General features: G+C 34.9%; 1 protein-coding gene and 1 pseudogene across 1 annotated transcript; both read right to left on the reverse strand.

Annotated features, from left to right (window-relative positions):
- Window positions 1–500: 500 nt before the first annotated feature.
- Window positions 501–4014, reverse strand: LOC128168100 (tubulin alpha-2/alpha-4 chain-like; annotated as a pseudogene).
- A 9795-nt stretch (window positions 4015–13809) lies between these two features.
- LOC128167627 (heat shock protein 68-like) lies at window positions 13810–16230 on the reverse strand. Its single transcript, XM_052833445.1, has one exon. It carries the CDS (start codon window positions 16168–16170, stop codon window positions 14287–14289), a length of 1884 nt encoding a protein of 627 aa, XP_052689405.1. The 5' UTR covers window positions 16171–16230; the 3' UTR covers window positions 13810–14286.
- Window positions 16231–16542: the final 312 nt, after the last annotated feature.

A 16542-nucleotide genomic window follows, 5' to 3' on the forward strand; every position in this document is an offset into this window, starting at 1 on the left:
GTTTTAATTCCACAACAGATTATGACGTATACCTTAATTTCAAAACTTTAGTCTAAACTTTAAGATGCATAGAATTCTCTCTCTTACAAGAAGGATGTAGGATGATGATTTATTCTACAGTTGCTCTTATGACGCTTTACACTCAAATGACATTTCTTGCATAATTACATGCAAGTATGAATATATAGATTACTTAAGGGTGAATTTTTCAAGTTGAATGAAAATTAAAATATATTTTTAAATTGCGCCTCCTATATGTTATTTTCAAGAAATATATGTCTTTAAGAATAGATTTGATATGAATCGGACTAAAAGATTGTACAACAGCTTTTGCATAACAATACAAGTCTCTTTCAGACATATTATACCCAAATCCATATAACACTATCGTATGCAAGTTCTATCACATTCAAACGGATAAAATAATGTCAGCCCAAAACTCATAAATATATGTAAGATTTGTATACAGCGTCAAAAAAAAAAAAACATAAACAAATTGAAACAAGAAATGAATGAATGGGTTTATTTGTCTTGTCATAGGGCGACGACGAGTGATCATTTTCGATAGTTTGTTAGAGGAAAGAAAGAGCAAACAATTTTCCGAAATAATTTGATTAAAGTAGCCTGCTTTAATTCAATGCTTAAACTTTGATAGATCTTCAAGAGTAAACTTCAAAATCTGCAATTTGGCTGTGGATAGTTACCCCCATTTCGAAGATCATACGTGGACATATTATTTTACTAGCTATTTCTTATTTTAGATACTTTGAACTTCGTTATTATGAACCTTGTGCAAGGTTACTAGTTTAGCCGTTGATCGTCTAGATGTCAGCAATTCTAAACCAGTTTCTAAATAATTATAGAGTATCTCAAGAAGCTAGTATATGAAGGCCAGTAATAATCTGTGCTTCACATACTTGTACGTTATCTAATTATTTATTTTATTTATAATTTATTTATTTATCGACGCCCACTTCCTCGTAGTCCTTTTCCAGGGCAGCCAGATCTTCACGGGCCTCGGAGAATTCACCTTCCTCCATACCCTCTCCTACGTACCAGTGGACGAAGGCTCGCTTGGCGTACAGCAGGTGAGACTTGTGATCTAGACGTCTCCTCTGTACATCATGCAGCAAGCCATGTACTTACCATGACGAGGGCCACACTTCACCATTTGATTGGCTGGTTCAAAGCAGGAATTTGTGATATCTGCTACTGTCAGTTGTTCATGGTAAGCCTTTTCTGCAGAGATAACAGGGGCATAGGTGGCAAGTGGGAAGTGGATACGAGGGTAAGGCACCAAGTTGGTCTGGAACTCTGTCAAGTCCGCGTTGAGGGCACCGTCAAAGCTGAGAGAGGCGGTGATAGAGCTCACGATCTGACCAATCAGACGGTTCAGGTTAGTGCAGGTTGGGCGCTCAATGACCAAGTTGCGGCGACAGATGTCGTAGACAGCTTCATTGTCCACCATGATGGCGCAGTCCGAGTGCTCCAGAATGGTATTAGTTGTCAAAATGGAGTTGTAGGGCTCTACTACTGCAGTGGACACGGGGAGCGGGGTAAATTGCAAACTCCAGTTTGGATTTCTTGCCATAGTCAACGCTAAGACGTTCCAAGAGCAGAGATGTGAATTATTATCCAGTTCCTCCACCAAAACTGGAATCCCTGAAGTCTTGTGCACTGATCGGCCAGCTTATGGATTCTGTCCAGGACTAAGTCCACGATCTCCTTCCCGATGGTGTAGTGTCCACGGGCATATATAGTTGTTGGCGGCATCTTCCTTTCCCGTGATCAATTGTTCTGGATGGAAGAGCTGACGGTAGGTGCCGGTACGTTCCTCGTCTTTAAAGGAGAAGGAGGTTGCATAAATAAGAACAAAATTAATTTTAATTATATAAAAGGATGCACAAAAGGTCTTGATAATACCCACTGTACTTGAAGATATGTTCTTTCTTTCAAACAATTCCTCAAATTTAGCATAAACCATAATATAATTAATGGATTTTCTTTCGCAATGCTGAAGTCTTATAGGGAAGAACAGGCGGCTTCATCGCAAGAAGCATGTTTTGATCTACAAGTCTTAAGTTCGAATCATGGTTGTTAAAATAAGAGGTAAGATGCAGACCCCTGTGAAAAATTGAACCAATATTAAGAAATAGTTAGAGAAAACTTAAGGTTTATTGCCCAACGTTGAAAGGACATTTAAATAACCGTAACGCTTGAGAAGACATATCTGAATACATACATATTCGACAATACAAAATTCACAACTCTACTACAGTTATTGCCGAGATCAAAGAGATGCCGCGGACATTATTCTCCAATATTATACCACGAACGTCATCAGTAAATTATCAGATCAGAAATACCTATTTGTCTTGCACTGATCATGAAAGTACAACTTCAAATTGTTAAAAGTTTTAAAACCGTGTCAATTTCACGTGTTAGTTCCAGTCAACCAGCACATTTTCACTGCGTGTTTTTACATAAAATGTATCACGTGTAGTAGTAATAATCGTATTAAATTGCCCTTAAATATTAGGAATATAACTCAAAGATATTTTTTTAATAAGCAAAGAGTATTAAACATCCAAAGAAAAATTCTGTCGTCTGCATGCGATTCCGTTGACGATACACATGTAAACATTACTATAACAAAACCGTTGGGGTTACACGGAACAGCCGTCAAAATGACCTATATCTATAGGAGAAACTATCATCATCTGTAAAAATACTGGGCTGTTAGTAGAATAGAAATAAAGTTCTTGTTTTCACGATAACTCGTACTTTATTTCTTAAACATTTTGCGCGCATTTATATTGAACACGGCACTCACCATTTGATCATGATCAAATATTATCGATGGGTCTCGTGTTTTGATTTAATGGCTACAGTAAAAACTACCAACATCATCTACAGAACTGTCTCCCTGCTTCCAACAATTACATCAAAGGATTAAATTTCTCGTTTTATTGGGGTAAAACGACATTTTTGATCAACTCTGTGTGTGCATGTTTGAGACAAGAGTCATGTTTTCACATACCCGATCTGACCAATGGATAATTTATATAAATACACTATAGCAACATGTACGTGTATCAATATAAAATATAACTGATGACCCACCTACAACTGTTGGCTCTAGGTCAATAAACACTGCCCTGGGGATGTGTTTGCCTGATCCAGTTTCACTGAAGAAGGTGTTGAAAGAGTCGTCCCCTCCTCCAATGGTCTTGTCACTGGACATCTGACCGTCCGGCTGGATTCCATGTTCCAGACAACAACTCAGGCATTGCCAGACTCCGGCCTGGCCTGGCCAACGTAAATACTGATACATTCCCTCTAAAATGAAAAAAAAAGAAGTTGGATAAGTTATCATTTAACACATGGTTGTTTCGCACCTGCTCGTAACAGAAACATCAAAAGACAACGTCTAAAGTGAAAGTGTTGTTTCGTTACCTTTGTTCACCGGTCTTGAAAAAAAGATCAACGCGTAATTATAAAATCAAAGTCTTTAATTTAATAATTTGAATCTATATAAATCGTTAAAGATAAGATCAACATACCATGTTTAATTTCAACTTAGGCTGTGGACAAGAAAAGGTAATATTTTTATAGAGAAAAGTCCTCGTCAGTAACAACGCGATATGAGTCTAGAGGAAAGCAGTGTAGTATTTCATGCATCTTGCTTTATTTCCCGTGAGGCCCCGATCCTGCACATTTTGAAGTAACTATAGCGAAGTTCTGGATAGATAGGGTATTGATCTATTAGAGTTTCGTTTTACTGCAAATTCTAAAATAGATCAATAATTCTCTTTCATTTTACAATATAGAGAATATGACCCACGGTTAAAAATTGTCTATAGTCTGTCCCAAGTTATTGCTTCCATCAATTTTTGATGATTTTTAATAAAAATACACATATCTGTGAAAGAAATACAATTGAAATCGATGAAAGGGAATATATCCCAGATATCTTCATTAAACAATTATCCCTTTTCACTCATAAAATTTCGCAGGAACGAAAACAATTTTCTTAAGGAGATTTGTAATGGGAAATGTTTACATCTTTTCTCCATTCGGAATACACTCGGAATACATCGCGCAAATTTTTAACATTATCAGCTGGGCTTATTAATGGCTGATGCAATGCAAAATCTCCGTAGACTTTCAATTTTTGGATGTGTATTGAAACCTGAAGCGGTAGAGGGGGCGTTTCAAAACAGATAATCTGGACATTTTTCATATTAGTGGATGAACGTACATTGTAGTTTGAGCACAAAGGTATTTACTATTATTGTAATATCAAGCAAAAAGTGGTGGAAGCAAAAACTCGGGACAGAGTAAAACTAATCCCTGGTCGATGTGAAATACTTTTAATTGTGTATCATTTTAACTAATTGCATAAATAAAACAAGGTGATTCGGGATACAATTTAGAGGTGAAATCGTATTGAAAAGTGACAACTACATGCACTAGTTTGCTCAAAAGCCTTAGGGGTTGTTTTTTTTTCGATGTCATATCTCTGGGACTTATAAATAATTATAAATGTACATTTATATACTTAATAGCATACCAAATGCAATGTCTACCCCATAAGTGGTAAAAATACATTCAACTAATGTCTTACCACTCACACTAGGATAGATCTTTGACGTCCTCTGCTTTGGTGGTACCCTCCACTTTGACTTGACGGACTTTCAGACCAACTTGGTGTCTCTCATCCCCTTCCCTTTGGTTACCTAAGCCATTTTCTTCACTCCAGAAAAAGTTGAAAAGCTCACCATAAACAACCTATGTAGCTGTCTGCTGATTTTATCAATGCTTGATTTTAAGATTAATTTGATGGAAAGGCCTGGCATCAGTGGAGGGTCCACATCAATACCAAGCACACGGTTTGTGGATCTCTGTCTCACTGCTACACGTGGGAGCAATGAATTGCCTTTCACTGTGGTTTTTAGTATTTTTTGTAGCCAAGATTAAGCGTGTTTTGTGCATTCTACTGTTATGAATGGTCATTTATTAATAAACGCCAAACAAGAGTTCGTTCATTAGTACATACATAGAACAGAGATGTTTATAATTTTCATAAAGTCGGATATTAGATGAGTGGATTTTGAAAGATAAGGAATGAAGAAAAAAGCATGTTTTATTATGCATAATATTCACTACAATCTTGCACCAAAATATCTTAGTGATGTTGCTAACATTTGAAGAAAAGATACCTCTCTATTCTGTACCTCTTAGGGCTAAGAACGATACAAATAAAAACCATTATTCCTGATGCTATAATCAAATGGACCTCACTAATGTTGGATGCCAACAAAAATATCCATCCATTAATTTTAAAAGAACATTTCTAAAACTAAAAGTTATAAACCTTTCCGCAATTTTTTCAAAATTCTTATTTGTTTGGGGGAGAAAAAGTGAGGGAGGACAAGCGAAAGTGTTAAACTTCAATTCTATTGGCATGTTATTAACTGGTTGTAAAATATTTTAAATGTTATCAAAAACCTAGTGGCGCCGGTATTTTCTACATGTTGATTAAAGAAAACTGTCTATTGTGGGAAAAAGTTACTGTTATGGCAAATTGAAGTTAACATTTCATCAGAAAGTTCAAATTTGAAAATAATAATAGTCTTGTTACGAAAGAGAATTAATAGCTTATTGTTTTCCCAAATAAAATGTAGTGTTTACTAAACAGGTGTCAAAGAGCTTGCTGCAATACAGAGGGACATAAATTAAACAATTTTTGGTATATACTAAGTATATTTATCTGCTAGTTCGTGGTTAGAAAATTAATTAAGGTGGTATGGGACACCTCCATGTTGGGACGTATTGTTTATCGAAATAAACAATAAAATTAAGTGCAGTTATATAGGTAGTTTCTTTCTCAATATTGTCATCTAACAGCGTAGCGCAGTGAGTTAGAGGGTTTACTACGAATAAAAGATAAAAAAAAAAAAAAAAAAAGAGGGTTTACTACGAATCTGTAAGTCGTGAGTTCGAATCCCACTGTGGGTTTTACAATTTTTACCTTTAAAAATATTTTTAAAAGCTATTTTTTGTACAAATAAAAGATAAAAAAAAAGAGGGTTTACTACGAATCTGTAAGTCATGAGTTCGAATCCCACTGTGGGTTTTACAATTTTTACCTTTCAAAATACTTTTAAAAGCTATTTTTTGGTTAGATATTGTAAAATTTGAAAATTCTAAACCGGTGAAAGTATTTCAAGTATAATGTACTTTAATCCACATTAATATCGACAGATGTCCCATACCACCTTAATTCGAATCCCCCCCTCATCACCAAATATTTTACAATGTACATTTATTGATAAAGCAATCCTTATATATGTTGCCTTAGTATACTTTTTTTCATGGCGGAAAAACTTTTGACTTCATCATATCGACCTTATTTATCCACTGGAACCATCATCATAGTTCACAATCTGTAAAAATAAATATGTATACAGCCATTATACGGACTAATCATCTAGAACTGACGGCGTTACATTTCAGTGAAACTATTCAGACATCATCTGCCAAAAGACGATATATTATGCTGTTGTCATGCAACATGAAAGCTAGTGCAGAAGTTGCTGTTTTTATTATCACTTTGAATATATGACAAAAGTGTAAATTGCTATCCTCGCTAAGTGTTTGGTGTACACATGGCTTACATATAGAAACACAACGCTTCATGCATACATGATTAAGACGAAAAGGGATGTCTACATCACTGGTGAAACTAATATCCATAGTCGTTAAGACAACATGCATCTTGTTTATTTTGAATGCACTTTACTCATCCTATCAAAGTCGCCATGCACTAAATAAATAAATTAACGTAAGCACAATGTTATTAAAATATTTAACGAAGTTAAATTCGAACTGAGTTATTTGGCTTTTTTGGATCTCTCATCGAAAAGTTTATTTATTTTTTCTCCAAATCCTTAATTACTGTCAGGACTACAAAAATGCTATGACTTAATATATAGATATACGATTTAAAACTTGTCATACAGATTTATGGTTTAGTATTCTACTTGATATGCGTAGATTATACAATGCTCTTATTTACAATTTAAGAATCTTATTTAATTCAAATTGGATTAGCGAATAAGTCGTGATTGAATTTCTTTTTTCGGCCGGGGGGGGGGGGGGGGGGATACATCATTCATAAATCACCTTTGCTCTATGACATCATTATGTAAACCATTGACATAATTGTGCCTCTCACAAATGTGTTTTATATATTGAAGATGATTGTTATGCATAATCATTTAAAATCTAACAGAAACATGTCTGAAAAGCAATCGATTATTTAAAGAACAAATTATGTACCACAGGCACCTGACATTATAATTTTTTTCTCTGAAAAAAATAAATAAATACTCTATACCTTATCATAGAGTTGTTTTTTTTTTTTTTGTTATGACAAAAATCTACAACACCAGGTGTCTGTGCAGCCAACGGAAAAAAAACCCACAATTTTACTTTTTGGTTGACTAGTGATGAAAAAAGTATATAATTAATTCATTAATTTATTGATTTCATTTTTTTTTCTCGAATATACCCAGGGTCATTGAATGAAGTGTCAGGTAAAAAAGTTAAAACTCAGTCATACTTCACTGGATAATGCGAAGGAAAATTCGACCCGCTGCGGGTTGTCTCAGTTTGTTTCTTTTCAACTTTTCTTAAGGTGGTATTCGATATTGATGAGAATAAAATTACATTATATGTAGGCTAAATACTTTAAATACTTTTAGCGATGTAGATTTTTCAAATTTTACAATATTTCAGGCACGTAGCATCGTTTTTGAAAGTGGGGGGCCAGACTCATCCAAAAAATCTTAACAAGCAAAAAAAAAATTATAATTTCCAAAATCTTCAAAAACATAATCCGGGGGGGGGGGGGGGGGGGGGAGGGGCTGTTGTAGTATATAACTTCAATTTCACTCCTAATTTTCTTATTTTCATATTAATTTTTTTTACATACTCCTAAAAAAAGTGGGGGGGGGCAACTCCATGATGATTCAATTTTTTATATGTAAATTTTAAAAAATTAGTTGCTGCGGGAAAAAGTGGGGGGCCAGGCCCCTCTGCCCCCCACCACCCCTGTTGCTATGTGCCTGTATTTGACCAATTAGTTGAAAATATTTTTAAAAAATTTCAGAAAGGTAAAATTTCCAAATTAGATCATTAAACTAGAGCAAAGCTCGTTGCAAAGCAACGAGTGGGTCTCCCGTTAATGTCGGAAGTAAAGCTGGAAGTTCCTGTAAGAAGCAGAGCTCTTAAACCAGTAACAACAGAAAGTAAAATAAAAAGATGAAAAAATCGAATTATTCCTGGTACGACTTAACAAAATCCGAATGATTTTAAGTACGACTTAACAAAAACCTTCTTGATTTTAAGAACAACTTAACAAAAAAAAATCCGAATGTGTCTAAGTAAGACTTAACAATTATTTTTGGTACAAGTTTATTTTACTTTGAACATTACGCTATTTTTTAAACCAAGGACGCGGAAACAAAATTTCCGGAAAAATCAATTTTTAAACCCCGATATCTCTGTAATGCAACGTCCGATTTTTAAACGGATTTCAGTTTCGTATTCAGCATGAACAACTCTACAAACCTCGTTAACATTTAAAATTAAAACGAAAAATTCGAAAATTCGAAAATTTTAAAACACTTCCGGTTTAGACCGGAAGTGACGGAAACTGAATTCCAGCCTTATGTCCAAATAAAAACGATCAGTGCTTCAACACAAAAAATTCCAAGTCTTTATCTTGAACCGTTTTTGAAAAACGCCCTGGACAAAATTACTTTTTTAAAATTTAAAAATTGACGTAACGTAAAAACGGAAGTGAAGTTGTAGTTGGAAATTTTAAAACTTTGAGGCACAATAATGCTTCATAATCCCTGAAAGTTTCATGTAAATCTGTTGAAAACTTTGTGAGATATTAAGCTTTGAAAAAGTCAGAAAAATAAAGAAAAAGAAAAATAATAATAACTAGAGCAAAGCTCGTTGCAAAGCAACGAGTGGGTCTTCCGTTAATGTCGGAAGTAAAGCCGAAAGTTCCTGTAAGAAGCAGAGCTCTTAAACCAACAACAAGAGTAACTAAAATAAAAAGATGAAAAAATCGAATTATTCCTGGTACGACTTAACAAAATCCGAATGATTTTAAGTACGAATTAACAAAAACCTTTCTGATTTCAAGAACGACTTGACAAAAAAAATCCGAATGTGTTCAAGTACGACTTAACAATTATTTTTGGTACGAATTAATTTTACTTTGAACATTACGCTATTTTTTAAACCAAGGACGCGGAATCAAAATTTCCGGAAAAATCAATTTTTAAACCCCGATATCTCTGTAATGCATCGTCCGATTTTCAAACGGATTTCAGTTTCGTATTCAGCATGACCAACTCTACAAAACTCATAAACATTTGAAATTGAAACGAAAAATTCGAAAATTTGAAAATTTTAAAACACTTCCGGTTTGGACCGGAAGTGACGGAAACTAAATTCCAGCCTTATGTCCAAATAAAAACGATCAATGCTTCAACACAGAAAATTTCAAGTCTCTATCTTCAAGCGTTTTTCTAAAAGGCCCTGGACAAAATCACTTTTTTAAAATTTAAAAATTGACGTAACGTAAAAACAGAAGTGACGTTGCAGTTGAAAATTTAAAATCTTTGAGGGACAGTGATGTTCCATAATCCCTGAAAGTTTCATGTAAATCCGTTGAACACTTTTTGAGATATAAAGCTTTAAAAAAGTCAGAAAAATAAAGAAAAAGAATAATAATAATAATAATAAAAAGAAACAATAGAATAACAAGAGGGTCTTCCGTTGGAAACGGAAGACCCTAACTAGAGCAAAGCTCGTTGCAAAGCAACGAGTGGGTCTTCCGTTAATGTTGGAAGTAAAGCTGGACGTTTCTGTAAGAAGCAGAGCTCTTAAACCAATAGCAAGAGTAACTAAAATAAAAATATGAAAAAAATCCAATTATTCCTGGTACGACTTAACAAAATACGAATGATTTTAAGTACGACTTAACAAAAACCTTTCCGATTTCAAGAACGACTTAACCAAAAAATCCGAATGTGTTCATGTACGACTTAGGAATTATTTTTGGTACGAGTTAATTTTACTTTGAACATTACGCTATTTTTTAAACCAAGGACGTGGAAACAAAATTTCCGGAAAAATCAATTTTTAAACCCCGATATCTCTGTAATGCATCGTCCGATTTTCAAACGGATTTCAGATTCGTGTTAAGCATAACCAACTCTACAAACCGCATAAACATTTGAAATTAAAACGAAAAATTCGAAAAATCGAAAATTTTAAAACACTTTCGGTTTGGACCGGAAGTGACGGAAACTAAATTCCAGCCTTATGTCTAAATAAAAACGATCAATGCTTCAACACAGAAAATTCCAAGTTTCTATCTTGAAGAGTTTTTGAAAAATGCCCTGGACAAAATCACTTTTTTAAAATTTAAAATTTGACGTAACGTAAAAACGGAAGTGACATTATAATTAAAAATTTAACATCTTTGAGGCACAATAATGCTACATAATCCCTGAAAGTTTCATGTAAATCTGTTGAACACTTTTTGAGATATTAAGCTTTGAAAAAGTCAGAAAAATAAAGAAAAAGAAAAATAATAATAACTAGAGCAAAGCTCGTTGCAAAGCAACGAGTGGGTCTTCCGTTAATGTCGGAAGTAAAGCTGGAAGTTCCTGTAAGAAGCAGACCAATAACAAGAGTAACTAAAATAAAAAGATGAAAGAAATCGAAATATTTCTGGTACGACCTAACAAAAACCTTCCTGATTTCAAGAACGACTTAACAAAAAAAAATCCGAATGTGTTCAAGTACGACTTAACAATTATTTTTGGTACGAGTTAATTTCACTTTGAACATAAAGCTATTTTTTAAACCAAGGACGTGGAATCAAAATTTCCGGAAAAATCAATTTTTAAACCCCAATATCTCTGTAATGCATCGTCCGATTCAAAAACGGATTTCAGTTTTGAACTCAGCATGACAATTACTGTAAGATTCGTACGTAAAATTTTTAAAATTGAAAAACATGAAAATTCAAAAAAAAATGTTTTGCTTCCGGTTACGACCGGAAGTGTCCGAATTGAATTTCCAGCCTTATGTCATAAGTAAAACGATAGTTCTACCTTCTCTGTAAATCTCATAGCTTTATCTTAAACCAAAAATGAGAAAAGCTCCGGACAAAATCACTTTTTAAAACGTGAAAAACGTCAATATCTGATGAAATTGATGACGTCATCGAATAATTTTTTCATATCATAGAGATCTTTTAGATACACATTAAATCTGTTAATTTCAAAACAATCGATGCAAGCGTTTTTGAAATATTTGAGTTGGAAAAAAAATAAAAAGGATAATAATAATAAGAATAAGAAACTAGAGCAAAGCTCGTTGCAAAGCAACGAGTGGGTCTTCCGTTAATGTCGGAAGTAAAGCTAGAAGTTCCTGTAAGAAGCAGAGCTCCTAAACCAATAACAAAAGTAACTAAAATAAAAAGATGAAAAAAATCGAATTATTTCTGGTACGACTTAACAAAATCCGAATGATTTAGGTACGACTTAACAAAAACCTTTCCGATTTCAAGAACGAGTTTACCAAAAAAAATCCGAATGTGATCAAGTACGACTTAACAATTATTTTTGGTACGAGTTAATTTTACTTTGAATATAACGCTATTTTTTAAACCAAGGACGTGGAATCAAAATTTCCGGAAAAATCAATTTTTAAACCCCGATATCTCTGTAATGCATCGTCCGATTCAAAAAAGGATTTCAGTTTTGAACTCAGCATGAAAAATACTGTAAGATACATACGTAAAAGTTTTTAAATTGAAAAACATGAAAATTCAAAAAAATTGGTTTTGCTTCCGGTTTCGACCGGAAGTGTCCGAATTGAATTTCCAGCCTTATGTCATTAGTAAAACGATAGTTCTACCTTCTCTGTAAATCTCATAGCTTTACCTTAAATCAAAAATGAGAAAAGCTCCGGACAAAATCTCTTTTTAAAACGTGAAAAACGTCAATATCTGACGAAATTGATGACGTCATCAAATAATTTTTTCATATCATAGAGATCTTTCAGATACACATTAAACCTGCAAATTTCAAAACAATCGATGGAAGCGTTTTTGAAATATTTGAGTTGGAAAAAAAATAAAAAGAATAATAATAATAAGAATAAGAAAAAAAAGAAACCGTAGAAAAACAAAAGGGTCTTCCGTTGGAAACGGAAGACCCTAAAAAAAGAAACCGTAGAAAAACAAAAGGGTCTTCCGTTGGAAACGGAAGACCCTAATAAAAAGAAACAATAGAATAACAAGAGGGTCTTCCGTTGGAAACGGAAGACCCTAATGATGAAAGGCCCGATTTGTTGCGATTGGATATTGTTGCTGTAAATCATTTAATTTAAAGTTAACAAATACAGTGTACTTTAAAGTGTTTTAGTCCAGAATAAAAGGCGTTGCAAATTTTTTTTTGAAAGACTCGAAATTTGCTAATGTGAGAGGAATAAAAGAAAGGGTTTAGTTGTTCTTAAGAATTAATGTTGAGTTAATTTACTTTAAAGATGTACATGTTGATTACATATCATAATTTTGTACCGGTATTTCGACTTGGGCTTGGTCTAAAACTTGACACTATTTTGGGCGCTTGAATCTGTTATAATTATAAATGATATATCGTACAATTATTTGTTAAAAAACATCTACCATTGTTTTGCTAGAAAATTTAAAGAACTTTATAATTATGATTTGAGTAAAATTTGACCTCCATATAATTCGCCATTTTTTAAAGTGTTTCGGGTACAATAAATGTTATGTTATTTTTTAAAAGAGTTGGTACATTTGTATAAAATATATTTTTTACCTATTTATTAAATTTATTTGCACTTACTTGCAGTACCTGTATATGACGTCTGAAGTGACGCTGTTTCTATAATTCAATAAGAATCTGTCAAAATTGTCATTTTTTTAAAAATCTTATTACGAATGGGAAATATAGAGCGCATTCTTGAACAAGGAAAAGTTTTTTGTCACTTATAAGTCTTGGCTAGATACATCTCTGATTAAAATATTCTGTTTGTTTAAGCATGCGCTCTGTTTTTTTTAAAGAAAAACGGCTTGAAAACAAGCTGTTTGATGCTAAAAATGCAAAAATGGCGGGAAAAGGTTGTCTTTACAATGTCATATTTCTAAATTGTGGGCACTTGAATCCAACTAAACATTAAGTAAACACATATATATCTGTACAAAGAAAACAAAGAATTACAGTAAAATAATGATATCCATTTTAGGGGGCCATTTTAGGCCCATAACATAGTCCTTTATATAATTTTTATAACTTATAATTTACGTAACTTGTATTGTAAAATTACCGAAAATAATCCTGTCACCCCCCCCCCCCCCCGGACATACTCAAATATCCGTCGGCCCACCCGTATGATAATTTTCAGGATCCATGCATGTCGTCGTGATGTACATGTCGTTTTTACAAGGAAAAAAGTAAAACTCAATCTGATAAGAAAGATAACTCTTGCTGAGAAATGGCAAAGTTTTAAAGTACGCTTCATTATTGTGCATTTCAGTTATAATTTTGTTTTTATTGAATAAGAATCTCTCTGCAGCAAAATTTCAAATGAGCTAACATGCAGAGGTTAATGAACAATTTAATTAAATAAGATATATCATATTGGTCGCAAACAGTATTAATAAAGATGGTTTTGGTTCTTGATTTAATTAATTTGATAGACAATTAGACAGAGCATCATTTTATCCCCTACATTTACATAGGATGTTTCCAAAAATCAAATTTATACTTACAAGTTCATAGAATGCTTTCCATACAAAGACAATATGGTGGATCTATACGGTTATTTTTATGACCCTCTACGGAATAAAGTCAATTCAGTCCCCAACTTGCCTCGTCTTGGGAGTTTTAACTCTCGATGAGAATCACTGTCTTTTATAATCATACAGTATTGTATTGTATTGTTTTAGTACCAAGAACCATGCGATTCTCAGTTAACATAAATACATCAGTAAAGTGTTCAAACATATGAAGACATTTTTTTAACATATATTTAATAACATAAAAGACTACAAGTTAAATATCGTCGGCATGCATGATTATAAGTAGTTTCTTTTCATAAACAACTCCAGTGACGTTGAATAATTCAATGAGTTAACGTGGTTTCACAAATAACACCTGATTAGTCAACTTCCTCCACTTTAGGTCCGCCCCCAGTACTCTCTCCTTTCTGATCACCATGGAGCTTTGTCATCATTGGACTGCACGTGTCCTGTACCATCTTCAGTTTACTTTCATATTCTGACTTCTCAGCCTCGGCATTAAGGTCCAGCCATTTTAGAGCTTCCTCGCAGGCATTCAACGCTACCGTTTTCTCTGAAGGTTCTAGTTTGCCTTTTTCCTCTTCCACTGCGCTACGGACGCCATACACGTAATGTTCCAGCTGATTTTTGGACTGCACGCGTTCTTTCTGGTTTTCGTCTTCCTCTCGGTACTTTTCGGCGTCCGAAACCATTCGGTCAATCTCGGCCTTGGTCAATCGTCCTTTGTCGTTTGTAATGGTTACCTTATTGGATCTTCCAGTGCTTTTGTCTACTGCAGAAACATTTAGAATACAGTTTGCATCTAAGTCAAATTCCACATCGATCTGCGGAACACCTCTGGGCGCTGGTGGAATGCCCGTGAGATCAAAGTTCCCGAGTTTGTGATTGTCTCGAGTCATGGCGCGTTCGCCTTCAAATACCTGAATATGGACACCTGGTTGGTTATCTGAGTATGTTGTGAAGGTTTTGCTAGTTTTGCATGGAATTCGACTGTTTCTATCAATCAGATTCGTCATGACGCCGCCAGCTGTTTCTATACCTAAGGATAACGGTGCGACGTCGATTAAAAGCACGTCTTTTATAGCGTCACTCCGGTCCCCCGACAAAATAGCGGCTTGGATAGCGGCGCCGTAGGCCACAGCTTCGTCCGGATTGATGGAGCGGTTCAGCTCCTTTCCTCCCATGAAGTCGCTGAGTAGTTTTTGGATCTTGGGTATTCTTGTAGATCCACCAACCAGCACGATGTCGTGTATTTTTGATTTGTCTAACTTTGCGTCCGTCAACGCTCTCTCGACGGGCTCCATCGTACTTTTGAATAAGTCAGAACACAGTTCTTCGAATCTTGCGCGAGTTATTTTGGTGTAGTAATCTACTCCATCGTACAGAGAGTCGATTTCTATGCTAGCCTCTGTGCTGCTGGAAAGAGTTCTTTTGGCTCTTTCACAAGCAGTACGTAGCCTTCTGAGAGCTCTGTTGTTGGACGTTATATCCCGCTGGTATTTCCTCTTAAATTCTTTCACAAAGTGGTCTACCATTCTGTTGTCAAAATCCTCACCTCCTAAATGTGTGTCTCCGGCCGTAGACTGCACCTCGAAAACCGAGCCTTCGTCGATCGTGAGAATCGACACATCGAAAGTACCCCCTCCTAAATCGTATATCAAAACGTTCTTCTCGCCAGATAAATTCTTGTCTAAACCGTAGGCTAGAGCCGCGGCCGTAGGCTCATTGACTATCCTCAACACATCTAATCCTGCTATGACGCCTGCATCCTTTGTCGCTTGACGCTGCGAATCGTTAAAATAAGCAGGGACCGTAATGACGGCTTGTGTGACTTTCTCCCCTAGAAAAGCGTCCGCCGTCTCCTTCATTTTGATCAACACCATCGAGCTAATTTCCTCCGGACTAAAGGTTTTAATTTCGTTCTTATATTCCACTTGAACCATAGGTTTCCCTTGCTTGTTCAACACCTTAAACGGCCAATGCTTCATATCACTTTGCACGGACGACTCCTCGAATTTTCTCCCAATAAGTCTCTTGGCGTCAAAGATCGTGTTCTTCGGATTCATCGCCACCTGGTTTTTCGCGGCGTCCCCGATCATGCGCTCCGTCTCCGTAAACGCCACATAACTTGGTGTCGTTCGGTTTCCTTGGTCATTCGCTATTATTTCCACCTTTCCGTGTTGGAAAACTCCTACACAAGAGTACGTAGTTCCAAGATCAATCCCTATAACAGGTACCTTCATTCTGAAGCCTTCGATTTTTGGCGTCTTTTTTTGGCTCGGTATTTTTAATTTGATGTTAACGCAGAGCTCGTTGAGAAGATACTACTGTGATCTCGCAGGAAAATCGGACTTGTCATTTTCCCGTACATCGCCTCTGCCCAAGGGGACAACAAACAGAGGTTTAATCTGTGAGTGTGTGTGTAAACCTTTGCTTGATATTCATTCATCTTACAACTTACGCCTTGAGTCAGTTTAATTAATCGTAAGATAAAGAGAAAAACTAGTGTACCGTGCTTGTATATTAGCATTTGTTGATTTACCATATATAAATGTATGCCTGAAAATTATTTTTAAAAAAAATATTGATGTTTTATGGATTTTTATTTCTCTTTA

Source organism: Crassostrea angulata, chromosome 10 (assembly GCF_025612915.1).
Source record: "Crassostrea angulata isolate pt1a10 chromosome 10, ASM2561291v2, whole genome shotgun sequence".
NCBI lineage: Eukaryota > Metazoa > Mollusca > Bivalvia > Ostreida > Ostreidae > Magallana > Magallana angulata.